General features: G+C 37.8%; 2 protein-coding genes across 3 annotated transcripts in view; one reads left to right on the plus strand and one right to left on the minus strand.

The window, feature by feature from the left end:
* The window catches only part of LOC133524488 (palmitoyltransferase ZDHHC8), a 55,859-nt gene extending 49,358 nt beyond the window's left edge, over positions 1 to 6,501 (minus strand). Inside the window, exons 1-2 of the mRNA XM_061860545.1 lie at positions 6,300 to 6,501; positions 2,852 to 2,970 (exon numbers count right to left, since the gene is read on the minus strand). Coding sequence (XP_061716529.1) covers positions 2,852 to 2,970; positions 6,300 to 6,391 — 211 coding nt within the window. The 5' untranslated portion in view covers positions 6,392 to 6,501. The remainder of the gene's footprint in view (positions 1 to 2,851; positions 2,971 to 6,299) is intronic.
* Positions 6,502 to 6,840: 339 nt separating this feature from the next.
* LOC133524483 (SWI/SNF-related matrix-associated actin-dependent regulator of chromatin subfamily A containing DEAD/H box 1 homolog) overlaps positions 6,841 to 16,325 on the plus strand; it is a 28,912-nt gene continuing 19,427 nt past the window's right edge. For both annotated transcript variants that reach the window (XR_009800385.1, XM_061860532.1), the window contains exons 1-6: positions 6,841 to 7,423; positions 12,083 to 12,333; positions 12,670 to 12,995; positions 13,378 to 13,546; positions 13,928 to 14,112; positions 14,860 to 15,053. Coding sequence is in view for 1 of the 2 variants with exons in the window: in XM_061860532.1 (XP_061716516.1) it covers positions 7,303 to 7,423; positions 12,083 to 12,333; positions 12,670 to 12,995; positions 13,378 to 13,546; positions 13,928 to 14,112; positions 14,860 to 15,053 (1,246 nt within the window). In the remaining variant the exon portion in view is untranslated. The remainder of the gene's footprint in view (positions 7,424 to 12,082; positions 12,334 to 12,669; positions 12,996 to 13,377; positions 13,547 to 13,927; positions 14,113 to 14,859; positions 15,054 to 16,325) is intronic.

Below are 16,325 nucleotides of genomic sequence, written 5' to 3' on the forward strand. Positions count from 1 at the left end.
GTGAGTAAGAGTGTCAAGGTCGCAAGGTCAATGTCGACATGGAAGTCATATAAAATAGATACCTTTACTTCCGTTACGTTTATTTTATCAATTAAGCGAAGGCAATATATGAATTTAGGATCTATAAGCGATTTTATTAAATTTGGTATGGAGACAGCCACTATATGACGGCACCGCTATCCTAGGTAAACAAAGCTTTAGATTGGCCTACGTTGGCCCAATATGTAGGGTTGCCATACGTCCCGTATATACGGGACTGTCACCGAGTTTAAGTATCGGGTCCTGTATTTTTTCCCGTCCCATTTTTATCCCGTATATCAATACCGATGCAGAATACGCAGAATACGTAAATAAATGGTCAAAATAATCTGTTTTTAATTTTAACAACCTTGTTTTCCCACTTATGTGAGTTAAAGCTATGTGAATACATATTTGCACCGCTACCAACAAGAGTACTCAACTCAGAATAAAACTTAGCAAACCGTTGTTAAGTTTTGTCTCTTTCTAACAAACACAAATGTCACAATGACAGATAGAGACAAACGATTAACCCTTGGAGTGGTAGGCCGTCGACTTCCGACCGATAATGTCATTTAAATTTCAAATTTGATTAATTGAAATAAAATCAAAATTCCAATAACTCAAAAACTATATCCATATGCCACTTGCAGAGATAACAACGGCTTGTTTGTTAGGCTAGATTCACACAGCGGTCATTTTTCCCGTATAGGGAATTTTATCGAATACCGTAGTGACAGCAAAATTTGAATTCAAAATAGTTCACACGGCGTCTATGCAAAGCCGGAAAGCAGTCTAGCAACGATTTTGTAAGTTGCCAAATTTTGCTGTCAGCATGGGCGAAGACAGGTACAGGCAGGGGAGCAGCTGCCCCCCTTGAAACTCAAATTTTACATACAATGTATTCCCCTCTGCGGCGTCTGCCTAGTTCACTGGCTGGCTACGCCCTCGGCTGTCACTACGGTATTCAATAACATCCCGTATGACGGTTTACGGGAAAAAAATACGCTGTGTGAATCTAGCCTAAGGGTTGACAGACGTTTACGAATAATGGTATAGTAATGTTTAGATAGCGACTTTTATCTCTCTGCACCGATTTTCTTTTCCGCACTAATTGTAAGTTTCTGTTTGGCCCAATGGTTGACTGGTAGAGAATGCGTTAAGGGCATTAAGTACTTTTTTGTATTGTGCAATAAAGATTAAATAAATAAATGGTACTCTCACATTGGCTGTTATACAACGTTATACGACATCGTGTGACGGGGACAGCATGATAATATTGATAGTGTTTTATTATGTTGTCCCTGTCTCAAGATGTTATATAAGATTTTATAATAGCCAACGTGGGAGCATCATAAAGCCATTATGCCATTAATCACGGTGCAAGGACTGCAAGGATAAAATACCGGTATCATGTTCATACAAATTAACTGGTATTTTATTGGTATTATTGTAATTAGTATCTCGGTTGTTTATGTATGTTTTTGCATTTCATTCATCTAATCTGATAAGTTGCACTTATCTACTGTTGACGATAGTTAAGGATAATTATTATTAATTTGTTTTTTTTTTAAATGATATATGAGGGAAAGGAGCAAATGATAAGCAATCACCGTTACCCATGGACAACTGCAACACCAGAGGGGTAGCAAGTGCGTTCCCGGCACTTAAGATGGTACGCCCTCCTCCGGGCCAGGTCACAAGTGGTAACTTTTTGCTTATTTCAACCATTTTCATAATCATTATTTCTTCAAATATTAGTATTTTATCTGTGTATTAGTGCTCTTTAAGCATATTGCACAATATTAATGTACAGTAAGCTGCAGATATAACTGACCCCCATGCAAACAAACTTGTTGGCAGGAGGGGTCAGTTATCAACTTACCACTGCAGCTTACTGTAAATAGGTGAATAGGCAGTATGTTGCGTTTCAAATATGGAATACAAACAAAGTTACTGACAATCACAACAAAAGATTGAAATGATTCATCCATACATATACTACTACATCGTAAACTTTTCATTGTGATCGTTCATTCATCCCAGTGGTTTTATTCAACTCGAACTGCTCATATGAATTAGAACTCTATTGCTCATGGATTACAGTTCAAATCAACATTTAGACAATAGTTCCTTTGACACCTGGGCTTCGGTCAACCATATAAATCCATTACGTTCTACGTCATATGTAGGTCCAGTAGGTCCTCCAATAACTACCTCAACTCCTACCAATTCGAAAGTGTATTATATTTTTCATTACTCATGCTTTAAAAGTGGGTCGTTGTTGTTCTAAAAAGTGTGTAGAAAATGATACGTTTCTGCTCTAGAGCACTGTACTTTCTAAGTACGTTTTTTTTTTCTTTTTTTACGATAAGCAATTGGTTTTAAGGATTTGTTGTACAATTTCCAAGTGTTAGCGAGAAACGATGGTAGCGTTTTTTTAAGAAAAGTACTCTTAGGTGTAGTATCGCTGGTCGAATAGCTATCTTAGGTCCCGTAGGTATTGGGACCTCTAACCGCACGTTTTAATAGTTTCAGTGTGGTGGCCCTACACTTAGAGACAACATCCGGGCTAGCACAGGTGTGGCGCGACAGTATCTCGCTCGCGAGATAGACTACCGATCATCTTCCTCGCGTTGTCCCGGCATTTTGCCACGGCTCATGGGAGCCTGGGGTCCGCTTGGCAACTAACATCAACTAGTAGGCAACTATTCTCCCAAAATGTCCACTTTGGTGGTTTCTGCGTAAATTGTATTGCGGCCCTACCAAGGTCATAATGACCGTTGGAATCTTGGTTACCAGCCGTGTAGGACAAAAAACAAAACACACTGACCTTTTGGTATAACTCCCGGGTCCATGAAAGTGGCCAATGTAAAATTGGCCAAAACAAAAAACGTTATGACACCTTGATACGCCGGGACCCATGGGTGTCTTTGTAGATAGTACTGGCATCTGTAAGAAAAAAGGTTTTTTACTACTTTATTCCAGGATGTTTTTCCACTCTTAGAGTCATTACACCATGTTCTGAAAGTTGAAGAGATGTATGTGGTCATACCTTAGTCAAAACTGTTTATAATGACGACGAACCGGGACAAGAACAAATGTTCAAGATCCTGTCCGCGGCAGATGCCTGGACCGCTCGGCTACCTGAGCTCGGTGGCATGGGTCGAAATTTCCAATTACATATATGACAATTAAGATATAGTACCTGGGCGACCGAGCTTTGCTCGGTTATAACTACCTATTTATTGTAATATGGTGGTGTATAGGTGATAATCTTAAGTACATTTTTTTACTAAATTAAATTTGTCTAAAACAATAAAAAATTATAAAATTATATATAAACTTGAACATATAAAAAAAAAACAAAAGTTAGTCACCGGGCGAGATTCGAACCCGTAACACTCGTTTAGCAGTCCGTGTCTTAACCCGCTGGACCTGACGGACAGTGGCCGGCAACACGAAATTAGCGACCATATTCTGCGTCGAAAGAAAAACGCATGAAAACTCGAAAACACGCGTTTTCCCAAACATAAGACTAATCTAGATAGATTCTATACCCCCAAAAACCCCCATATACCAAATTTCAGCGAAATTGTTAGAGCCGTTTCCGTGATCACAGAAATATATATATATATATACAAGAATTGCTCGTTTAAAGGTATAAGATAAGACATATGTTAGACCCATCTTAGGGTATGCTTTTCAAGTCTGGAGTCCTTATTTCGTCAAAGATGTTGAGATGCTTGAGAAAGTGCAACGTAGTTTCACAAAAATACCGAAACAACTAAAAAACATGTCTTATGAAGAAAGACTTTAAGTGCTGAAGCTCACAAAATTAAAAGATCGCCGAGAGCGCGGAGACCTGATTGAAACGTTTAAGATTCTGACGGGACACTACGATATAGACCAGTTTGAAGACCTGTACAAGCGCAATAGCAAGCGCAATAGTACCCGTCTGCGAGGCCACCAATATAAGTTAATATCTGAACTGTCTAAAAACAACCCCCGCAGACATTTTCTCAGCAACAGAGTGGTCAAAGCATGGAACAAACTACCAGAAGATGTGGTCTCAGCACTGAATGTCAATCAGTTTAAGAACAGACTAGACAAATACTTAACCAGCGCAAAGAATACATATTAAGTGAAGATCACTCAGATACAGGCAACTATCAGTTGTTTCAACTGCTTGCCTGATTAATAAATAATAAATTTCCGAAGGCTTGTGGCACCCCCTGGCCATCCCTAAGGTAGAACAGTATGGTTCAAACTCCTAACCGAATCAACTCAGGTGATTCTGGGTTACTGAAGAGAGTTGGCGCTGCCATTAATATACTTAGAACAAATTAAATTACTTTCTATGAAAATATTTCACAAAAAATTGGCTGTCCTATAGAAAATGCCCATATCTGATTAGCAATTTCAAAACATTTAATTAGAAAACACAAAGGATCAAATTACATCAAATAGGCATTGTCTATTGCATACGATCCAGCGTAGCCAACATGCCTCTCGCGCGTATGCTCGCTCTGTGTGGACCCGCCTAATCGTTAACGCTCCGTAGCCAACAAACGCAACTGTCACTGTCGCAATAATATCAAAGGGTGATAGAGAGAGATGACTACACTACCGAAGGTTAACAATTAGCATGTTGACTATGCGGGCTCGATAACATACATACAGTGAACAATTATAGGAAAGTTATTTCATTATTAAAAAAGTGATGGTAAGATAACATATTGTGGAGATGAGAACTTACAATGAATATCATTAGAATTTAAGATTAGAGAAATTCTTATTAGAATATTTAAATTAGAAAACATAACAATAAACATTGCTTATACATCACATAGTAATGATAATATGTATTGTTTTCTGCCATAAAGAGCATTTTATTCAATTCCAATAATACCATTGATATCTGGAATGGTATCTATACATTTATTGGATTAAATGGTGAAGTATTAATATTGGTATAATGTCATGAATATGATAGGTGCTTTTAATATCAGAATAATCGAAAAATTGTACTACTTATGCAAAGTTTGTTTGTCAAGTAAGGAACCACTCAAATTAAATTTTTTAGAAATTCCTATTTGAGTTGCTTAACACATTCACCTCTGAGCTACACTCGTACCGCTACATCGTAGCTGATAACATGGGTTTCCAGGTATGTAGTGTCATCAAAGCTTTGTCAAGGCAAACCGACAATGTCTCGTGATTAACACTGAATGGGTTAAAGTAGAAACACTACTATTTAAATTATGAAACTAAAATCTAATTAATACATACTAAGAAAAAGAGCCCTCATCAATCAAAGAGCCGGTTTGAACTGGTTTCTTTAGTCTTACATTACATTAATAAATTAAATATATGACATCTATTTCAGATAATTTGTCAATCATCCATTGTGAAAAAAATTGTCATACAGTCAAGTTCATAAATATTTATACATTTCTTCATCTTAATCCATTGCAATAAGGTGAAAAATCGTATACATATTTATGAACTTAACTGTACAACAACATTATTAGCATATTTTATGGAATACATTAAATTGCTGCCAAATTTAGAATAAAAAGTTGGTATAGTTTTTAAATCTAGTGTCAAGCTTAGAATTAAATATTTTCACTGTCATAAGAAAATTAATAGATGTATAATAAGAATAAGACAGAAATACCTATACCAACTGTGAATAAACAAATGAATTTTTTAATTGCGTATAAGAGATTCCAAAAACTTTATAAACAACATTCTGAAATGGTGAACTGTTTTTTTGTTAAATGTGAAAATAATCAACTACACATCATGAATTGTTAAGTATGCTTTGCCAGTAATTCGTAACAAGATTATAACATTTAAATTAATGAAATAGCTTGAAAGCTACCTATGCTTTTTTTCTCGTAATTTAGACTTGTCATTACAGGAACCAAGTTGACTCATTTCTAACTCACTTTGTTCAAATTTACCAACTTTATATACATTTAACAATAGTTAGTAAAAAGGGTCTTATAGGAACGTGGAGAACTGCGTGCAGATAGGATTTAATTAATATACAAATGACACTAATTACTCTGGCATGGCTTAGCTCCGAGTTCGAGGTTCGAAACTCGTTATTGACAAGCCCTATGCCCTTTAAATGAAACATATACAACAAGTTGATGCCACACATAGTATACATTGAATCGAAAGATATTAATAGCTCCAATTTCCACGATCTGTGTGAAAGTTGTCAAACCAAAAATCAGATTTGTACTAGATCGACATGAATGTATACTCACGGAAAATAAAAAAATAGTGACGTCGTGCCCAAAAGCAAGGTCCAGGCGAAGGTCGCAGGGATGTATCTCGTTTTGAGGTCGCATTTGGGCATATTGTGTCAATTTTTATTCCCTAAAAGCAAAATGATTCTATTTTATTCGCTACAGATCAACATGGCCGCACCTATTAATCTGACAGCTGCGTTAGTGGGTTGCTATATAAAAAGAGCGTTGTTACCTACAAAAAAATTAAATTGTCGGAGAATCGTTCATAAAAATCATGTTTTTATAAAATGTTCCTTAATATTTCAAATTATTAATATGCAGAAAAGCAATATATGTGTGTGTGAATGTGAAACGATTGCTCATTTGCTTAACTATTATTGGAATAGTAATCAGAGTTTTTGAAAATTAAAATTAATTTTCGAACTAGATTTCCCGTAGATGACATATTTTTTTTAATAATGGCAACCAGAGCAGTTTTGCTAGGGATTTCAAAAACTCATTAAAACCGATTTCGGTATCAGTGCTATTCTGCAATTCTAATATTGCTTATCTTATTATACTGCATCTTTAATGTACTTTGGTTTTTTATCTATTAATATTGACGTGAAACGTAAATTAATAGCCATCAAAATTGTTATTACCAGAACAATATTCAAACCGTAACTGAATCGGTAATTCGGAAAAAGTATTTAATCAAACACTATCGGCTCGTTAAATTGAAAAATGATGCCATTGGTCCTTAATGACAAAAAAGAGGTAAGCGAAATTTTCGGTTTCCTCTATTGGTGTATTCTGTACAGTGACAGTTTTATCTCTCAGTGATTGGTCGAAAAGAAAAGTAACGTTCAGTCTCGCGGATAAAAATGGCCGTGGTGTTGTCTTCGGTGTGCTTTGCTTGACTAATTTCTCGTAAAACTTTGCAAGCTTTTAATTAATTAACTTTTCTAAGCTATTGTGTATTTAAGGGAAGTGCTTTTTTGTTTGAGTGACTACCAATTGTGTTACGCGACTGTGTAAAATGTCTGATAGCACAAGCCCAAGCGTGCTAAGTTACTTGAGACAGTATAGGTTTCAGAAAAAACCGAATGACGATGGCAGCAACAGCATAGTTACTATGTCTGGCCCTTCTGCGACCGCCCGTGAGTATATTTCTTAACTTTGTTTCAATATAGAACACGTGTTACGGTCATGCTATGGGGACTTGCAATGTGTCCAGTGAGCCTCGTTTTCAAGGTCTTTTTTTGTGAGCCGGTAGATTTTATATCTCAGCAAAATCCATAAGTTAGATTAATTGCTGTAATTGTTTTAGTGGCATTGGCACAAGTCTGCATTATGCAATTTGATGAAATGGTAAAAGCTTTTTTTACTCATTAGTAGGTCAAAATTAACAGCTGATCGTTGAATATAATACATAAGTGCAATTATACATATCATGGCGTACAATCTACAAACAACTGAAATAGCTACTATCTATTTCACAGTAACTACATTCTGTTTCCTTTATATTTCAATCACACAGTACTCAGTTACAATAAGTCATTAATGTATTTTAGGGGCAAAATAATAGTCTTTTTAGTATAAAGTAACATTAAAATCGTATACAGCATGTTATTTTGCCCCATAATATGCCACCAAATCAACAAAATAAGATAAAGCTTACTTCATTGACAAGGACAGCATGCATTGATCTTTCCTTATTATTATTATAAGGTATATTGTCCCATTTCAATTTAATGGTGAATGCTATTAGTTATTTATCAAATGATTTAATAGAATAAACTACTGTAGTGAAAATCTTGAATTTAGATGTATGGATTGAATCAATACTTTCAGGTTATAACATTCTGATTTATAGGGTATTATGAATTTATAACAAAATAATAATTAAAAATCTTGTATTCAGCTTAAATTGAAACAATTTATGAAGCTTAAATATACAAGTTTATTTTGATGTGATATCATTCCTTTGTTAGTTAGCATATTCTACTGCTAAAAATTATCTTTATAATCATCTTAAATACCAGGAAAACATGCACAAAAATATTGATCAGCTGTTTTTCTGCACACTTAACTTTGCTTTTGCTGAAATAATGTTAGTCTTATATTCAACCTTATGGTCATAGACATAAGGCTACATGCTGAAGTTACAAAGTGAATAACTAACTTTGCTTAGTTGATGCTGGATGGAATAAGAATATTTGTAACAAAACCTCGATAACAATGAAATTCGAGGTAGGCAAAACTGTCTACCATAGGGAACCCTAACTTTGCCGTTGGTGCCCATCTTCACACAAGAAAAATATAAAAATAACAAATTGTGCCAAGAAATAGTTATTCATTGAATTCACGATTAGATTGATGTGGTCAAGGGGTTAAATATCTTTGCTACCCAACTATGCCTTATAACTTTTTTTATTATGAAAATTATACAAAGGAGGATGGGAAGATTTGTAAGGACACTGGCCTATGAACCAATAAGAATAAGTGACATACCATCAGGAAGGTTTTTTGTATACACTCCATTTTTAGGGTTCTGTACCCAAAGGGTCAAACAGGACCCTATTACTGAGACTCCGCTGTCCGTCTGTCACCAGGCTGTATCTCATGAACCGTGATAGTTAGCCAGTTGAAATTTCTACAGATTATGTATTTCTGTTGCCACTATAACAAATACTAAAACAGAATAATATAAATATTTCTTTCCAATCTCGAGATTCTCATCCAATCACCGAAGTTAAGCAACGTCGGGTGGGGTCAGTACTTGGATGGGTGACCATTTTTATAGATAATGGTATGGAACCCTTCCTGTGCGAGTCCGACTCGCACTTGCCCGGTTTTTATTTTGTATGACAAGACTTGTCAAATCTCTGTTTGAAAAAAATATGAGGAGCAAAAATGTAAGAAAACTAATAAAAAACTAAAATATCGTGACACGAAATCATCGACAATAACAACAAAACCTTCATGATCTGCAATACAAGAACTTAGTAAAAAAAAAAAAACTATATAGTCAATGTTTCAACTCGCACAACTTTTTTTATGGTGATAACTTTTTTCACACAAAGATTTGGGACTACTTGCCATAGTAAAAGTTTGACAACTTAGAATAACATATGCCACATGTTATTCCCTTCACATACTACATATTGCCCTTATTGGTCAAATAGGCCAATTTGCCCACCCTCCTTTTATTCTAAGGCCTAAGGCACTGGTCCCACCGCCGGCTACAAACTATAAGCGAGTGAAACTATAAACTACAAACTAGTGGGCGAGCGGCGAGAAGCGAGTATAGTTTTACTAGTTTAGACGCTGAGCTATAAGCGAGTGTTTGCGTGCGACGGGCGATTACTCGCTCCACTAGCTCAGCCGGGTGGCCCAGCATAAAGGTAAAAAACTTAAGAGGGCCCTATTCGCCAATGACCTATACAGGGTGGAAATAGATTTTGGGTCAGTGAGTGCAGCCACCAGATTCCGTACTGCTAAGCGAAAATGGTCTTAGAAGACCTTCCTTCTATTTCAAATTAATAAAGATTGGCGTTTAAAGATTTTTGAAAAAACATATGGGGTGCAAGAAAATTTTTGACAAACTTTTTTATTATGTCTATCGATTCTATTCCTATCCAGTATCAATAGTTTCCGTGGGTCAGCTTTCGGTAATGTACAAAAAAGTCAGAAATAAAAAAAATGTTTTCGTACATTTACTATGAAGAAAAATTTACAATTGAGTGTTACAAAAATAGGTACCTTATTAGTGCGGTAGAGACAGGTAGATGCGATTAACCCGCAATTTTTTCCTTTATATAATAAGTTCGATCGACCACTTGCAAAGTATGGTTAACTATGTACAAGGTATATTTAATTGCCGCAGCCAAGGTATTAAAAAAAAGAAAATCCTAATCAAAATGTTTGTTAAATAAATCGATCTCTTTCAATTGCCACTGCCACTACACACACGCTTTTATAAAATACATCATCATCGTCATCCGAACTGGACAACAAAGATAGTTCATATGATTGTTTTAAATTCATTGTAAATACGTGCACTCGCATCCACCTCATAAGGTAAAATGATCGGTCTGATCGCCAAGCAGGCACCGGCGAGTACCGCTGAGCTAGTTTTATAGTCGATAGCTTTTATCGCGGCGGTCAACTAGAAAACAGTGGTCCCACCGCCAACTATCAGCGAGCTCGGCTATCAACTAGTAAAATTATGTACTAGAAACAGTTGACAATCAGCGGGCGGCTAGTAAACATTGTATGGAATTATCGCTTACTCGCCGGGCGGTGGGAGAGTGTCTTCGCCGGCGGTGTGAACAAGCCAGCTATGAACTATAAATATATATCTCTCTCTTTTATTTACACGAAAGCGATTATCTTTTGTTCGTTTCTTGAGCTAGAAAATAGCCGATAGTTCATAGCTTACTCGCTCGCGGTGGGACCAGTGCCTAAATGTAGAATACACCCATGAAATCCGTGGTGCAATTTTAGGTGGTTGTTGTTGTCCTAAAGCACCCCAGAGGTGCAAAGGGCCTCCACAAGCTCGCGCCACGCCTTCCTATCTTCAGCTCGTCTTCTGGCCTCGCTCCAGCTCAACCCGACCGCTCGTAACCCTCTTAGGATGGACCGTTGCCAAGAGTGTACAGGACGCCCGGAGCCACGGCTTCCATCCGGCGGTTTCCACGCGAGTTATGGTAGCATTATTCGTTTCCCCTCTTCGAATAGTATGTCCTATCCATCTCTATTTCCGTATCGCAATTTCTTCGTCAATGGGTGTTTTCCGGCATATACTCCATAGGTCTTCATTTCGAATGGTTTTTGGCCAGAAAACGTGAAGGATCGACCTGAGGGACTTGTTGACGAAGACCTGAAGTTTATTAGTTAGGCCTTTAGTCACTCTCCACGTTTCGCAGCCAAAAAGCAACACAGATTTCACAATGGATTCGATTTTAGGATTTTAGGTGGTACTATGATTTAATGCTATTTAAGCCGAAGTTAGGCGCATCGCCATGCGCCATGTTCGATTCGTTCAAATACACCTCATAGCTCTTATGTTGGGAAATTAAGAACTAAGGGACATATTTTTGAGTAGGTATGTTGTATGCACACTGGACTGTACCTTTTTCATGAATTCATCATAAATTATAATTGACAAAGCATTAGCAAAGATCTCCCTTTTTAACTCAGGCATTTTGCTTTCGTATGTCCGATTTTTCTCCTCTACAGGTAAATTCTTAAATGATCCTCGTGCAATTTTATGACCAGATTCTATTATTAAATTGAATTACTTTTTGATCCAATATTTCGATTTTTTTTTTAATGCGATCATTGGCATAAAAGATCTTACGTGCCAATAGCGGCTATGGTGCTTAAGACCATTGTGAGTTCACTGTCATAATGACTCAACAAACTAAGTATTTTTCACTTTTACATTTTCTAAGCTTGATGCGAGCTCACAGAGCCACTAGTTTAATTGATTACAATGACTAGTTCTTTACTTCCAAAATTATCTAAAATGTTGGAAGCCTCTTCACCAAGCATTCCAGATTTTTGCTGTTCTTATCTTTATCTAACGTAATATATTTATACATTTGATTTTGACAAATGAGTAGGTCTGCACAGAACAAGCCGCCCCGTGAGGAAACTGCCGCGCGAAGCATATAAATTAACCCGCTCGAGGCAAACACGCGGCCCTGAATGCCTGGGGTAATACATATCTACTCTACCAATAAAATTAAATTTAAGACGTCAAACTTCTTCTTCCTCTAATCTAAACACTATATATTTTTTTCTTTTTCTAGAACCTCAAAGCAGAATGCCAGCGCCAAATACCGTAAACAGAAACGGGCCTATGGTGTACAAACGCATCAGGGTGCCAGACTCTGACTCCGATGAACCTGCATCACCAGCCAAGAAGATCATTGTTACCAGTCCGGTGGTGGTGACGTCACAGCCGCCCAGCCAGCAAGCGCAACCGCAGCCCCTGACTACTGCCATCAGGGAGAAACGGTTTAGGAACATGCTGGAAATGTTTCCGGAAGTTTCTCCAATGGTAAGTTACTCTTAACAGAAACGGGTCTATTGTCTAGTAATATATGAAACAATTTGGAATGAGCGAACACGAGCCGTCTTGCGAGGAAATTGCCACGTGAATCCATTGTGATAATGTGCCTCAGCCAAGGCAAACGCACTCGCAACCCCGATACCTCGCAAACGTACGTTTCACTGACGTCGCTTTTTCTACCTCCTTGCTTTAAATCTCCAAACCCCGTATATCATGACCCGTGTATATCATGGGTTGTTTTTTCGATGTTTCGCCATCTGTTCCGATTCTAAGTGGCGCGGATACGGTCAGTCAAATTTGAATTTTACCAATTTTTTGTTTCAGTTCATAAAAAACACCCTGGTAAAACACGGCTGGAACGAAGAACGGTCAAGAGACGAGCTCCTCAAACACGACCCTGAAAGCAACGACCGCGCGCCAACATCCTCCTCCTACCAGGGATCCCGTCCGGGATTCTCCGGACAGCGGTCCAACGGATCCAACATGGGTGTTGTCCGCGTAACCAGTAAACCGGCCGGTACTGGGGCTACTACGGTGGTGGTTAGGAAACCGCTAGCGGCGCAGGGTGGGAGGGCCAGGAGAGGCAGCAGTGGGAGTGAGGATGATGATTATGGGGTCAGGAAGGGGAAGGATGATCGGGTGTATGATAGGTAAGATAAAAACAATGTTACAACCTTGCACTTATATAAAATAAATCTTAAATTCCCTGTTCACTAACAGAAAAATATCATACAACCCATAATTTTCCTGAAGGCAATGCCCAACTGTGGTTTTCAAGGAATCACAAATAACTAAATAGTTTTGGTTTTCATTTCTTACTGACTTTGTTTACTTCATTGGGTTGGGTGCCGACTACTACTGGAGTTTGGTAGTTTGCAGATTACAAGCGAACCAGTGCTTTTTCGGAATAATTGGCGCAGATTTTTAAGCCATGATAGTCTAGGAACCTCTCTTGCTTTGTATTTTCCCAGAATTATGCCGTCCTTACCCTGTGCATCATTTACTTAACTGATGGCATGTAATTTGTTACAGTGACGATTCAGACAACGAAGTGACGGACGACCTGATCGGTGACAAACGGAAAGTGTTCGAGTTCCTCAACAAAAGCAGTCTCAACGAGTTGTCGCTGCTCAGCGGTTGCTCTCAAAAGAAGGCTGAGGCGATTATCGCGCAGAGACCGTTCAAAGGCTGGCTAGATATGGTAAGTGAACTTTGTTATAGTGGACATTATAATGGAGTGAAAAGAAAAAGTGTAACAAAAATACTGGAGATATGCGGTATCGTGTTCTAATTACGAAAAAGCTAAAGAAAAATTTTTTTACGTCAAAAATTTTTGGCCTTTGTATGAGGGTGGGCAGACTTGGGCGACCTGCCCCATAATATTTTTTTTATCGCGTCACTGTACGATCGGGTTAGTGAAAAGGGAAGATTAATCTACAGAACAAACACAGTGAATGGCCACAAACTAATTCAAATACCCCACTACTGCCCTATTTACAGAAGGTTCCATTCTAAAATTGTCCGCAAAGTATAAATTCTAGTAAGTTCACGCTTATAGCTTTAAACATATTTCGACTTTCAGGTAGAAAAATTCAACAGCATCAAAATGCTAAGTACAGACCTCCTCAACTCAACCCAAGAGCTGCTGACCACCAGAAACAACATTCAAAGGCTGATGAAGAAATGTGTGGGGCTGGCTCAGCAGCTAGAATCGGCCGTGGCGGCGGGAGCGGGCCGGCTCAATCAACCCGCCATATTGGACTCTAGGTATTTTTTTATTTTACTTAAGTGAAAAGGTCAGAAGCCTTAGATTAGATAGATCAGACAGGCCCATTTAACGAAACGTTTGACTTGTATACAAGCCTAAGGCCTCGGCCTGAACGCATGCGGCCGGCGGAGCGGCGAGCGGCAAATCAAGGCCTTTCATATATTTGGTCGCCAAAGTTCCTTTCTAGAAAGAGGTTATAAAAGGAAATTAAAAACACCAAGTCCCCAAATCTCTAGAATTTCTTTATGACATGATTCTATAGGTGCTGTCCTTTTTAGCCTACTTATTATGAAGATGAACTAGTTACTTATTTAATTTGGTTTGACACTATTATATTAATCATCTGGATAAGCTGGAGACAAAGGTGATGAACGTAGGACTAATGAGAACATCGGGCATTTCATGGCCAGATTTAGGCTTGAAATTTGTGCATTTCTGTTTCCTCTTGATATAACTTGAAAAATATTAACTTGTACATACAGAAAACTTATTGGTTCTTCTTCTTTGTTAGGGGCTATGTAAGGCTCTACACCCTATCACTGCGACAATTCCTGATCTATTGTGATCGCCTTATTATTGGTTAACCAATTATGTAAAGTTCAAGTTCACATTTCAAGTTTGACGGAGTTGAGCAAAGAGTAAAGTAAGTATATGAGTTGAGTCTGACCACACCCACAGTCATATAATTTAAAAATGACCCATATTCTGTTTTGGTAGATATACCATGCTGTTTATTTTCTTTCCAGTTTAACTTTAGCCCCATACCAGCTAGTTGGTCTCAACTGGCTTGCAGTGCTACATAAGCAAGGTGTCTCCGGAATCCTAGCCGATGAAATGGGACTTGGAAAAACTGTGCAAGTCATAGCGTTCCTGGCACATTTGAAAGAGACCGGACAAGCCAAGGGCACTCATCTGATTGTCGTTCCGGCTTCTACACTTGGTAAATTCATAATTATTTTATTTAACTAAGCCATACGTACCTATTTGTTAAAAAATTTGCAGTTTATGTTCATAAGTATAGAAACCCACTGTCTAGTCCTTAATTACGCCAATACGCCAAGTACCATCAGATACCCATACTAGTAAAATAGAGGCAAACTATTTCAAAAATTCGTTTCAGACCCTCAGTTTTATTCTACTCAATATGTGACCGCGGCCATAATGACGACATTTGCTTGCTCTTTATACGAATAACCTGACAAGGCGTCCTTATGGCAAGCGTCAAAGTGAGACATTTTGCTAAGGTCCGACCGAGATCTCGGTCTCGGTCTCGGCATTCTCGGCCAAAAATCGAGCCGAGATCTCGGTCTCGGCTCTCGGCCAAAATGGGCCGAGATTCTTGCCGAGACCGAGAATAGGCAATGAGTTATCATTGGTGAATTTGAATTTTCAGCGCACGAGAGCCGGGGTCTAAGCCACTCGTTGGTTGCATCGCCCGGTTGGTGTGACGTTTTTCGTAGCCACATTTTAAGGCAATTACTTATCAAATACTAAGTGTTGGGATCGATAGGCGCGGTTGCAAGTAATCACTTGTTCATTTGGTGTTTTTCGTTTTGTGGTTGTTCTTATTGATGAATAAATGAGTGTATATTGTTATCGGGATGTAACTTAGATTAACTTGTTGTGAGTGGAAGATGACACTGGATTTTTTTAATACTAAATATATTTGTGTCAATGGAAAAAAGCAAAGCAGTAGATAAGTACAAAACGACACGTGTGGCGGATATTTTGGGTTACAATATAGAACTCTTTATTTTGATTATTGTTATTTTACCTCTTTTTGTGCACATCCGTACTGAAAAAACCGACCAAGTGCGTGTCGGACCACGCATAATGGAAGGTTCCGTACCTTCATACAATACAAAAAAGCTGTACAAGCAAAAGAGCGTATGTTAGTGGCACTTTCGTTGTTTTAATAAGAGATCAGTTTTTTTATAACTCTTAAATGGCTTAACCGACCATATTCAAAATAATTTTCCTGAAAAATTATTTGCTTATTAAGCTTTATTATTTAGATTTTTTTTAATGGTTTTGCTCTCCAGGTTCGAAAGTTAGAGGGGATCACACAATTTTTTTTTTGAAGCGATTATTGTCAAAAGTATTTACTTAATCAAAAAAAAGTTTTTAGCAACCTTTCTGTATTTTTAAAGACCTATCTAATGATGAGCCACATGATTTTTTTAAAACTTTTTGTTACATTTATACGGAGTAT

Source organism: Cydia pomonella, chromosome 13 (assembly GCF_033807575.1).
Source record: "Cydia pomonella isolate Wapato2018A chromosome 13, ilCydPomo1, whole genome shotgun sequence".
In the NCBI taxonomy this organism is placed as follows: domain Eukaryota; kingdom Metazoa; phylum Arthropoda; class Insecta; order Lepidoptera; family Tortricidae; genus Cydia; species Cydia pomonella.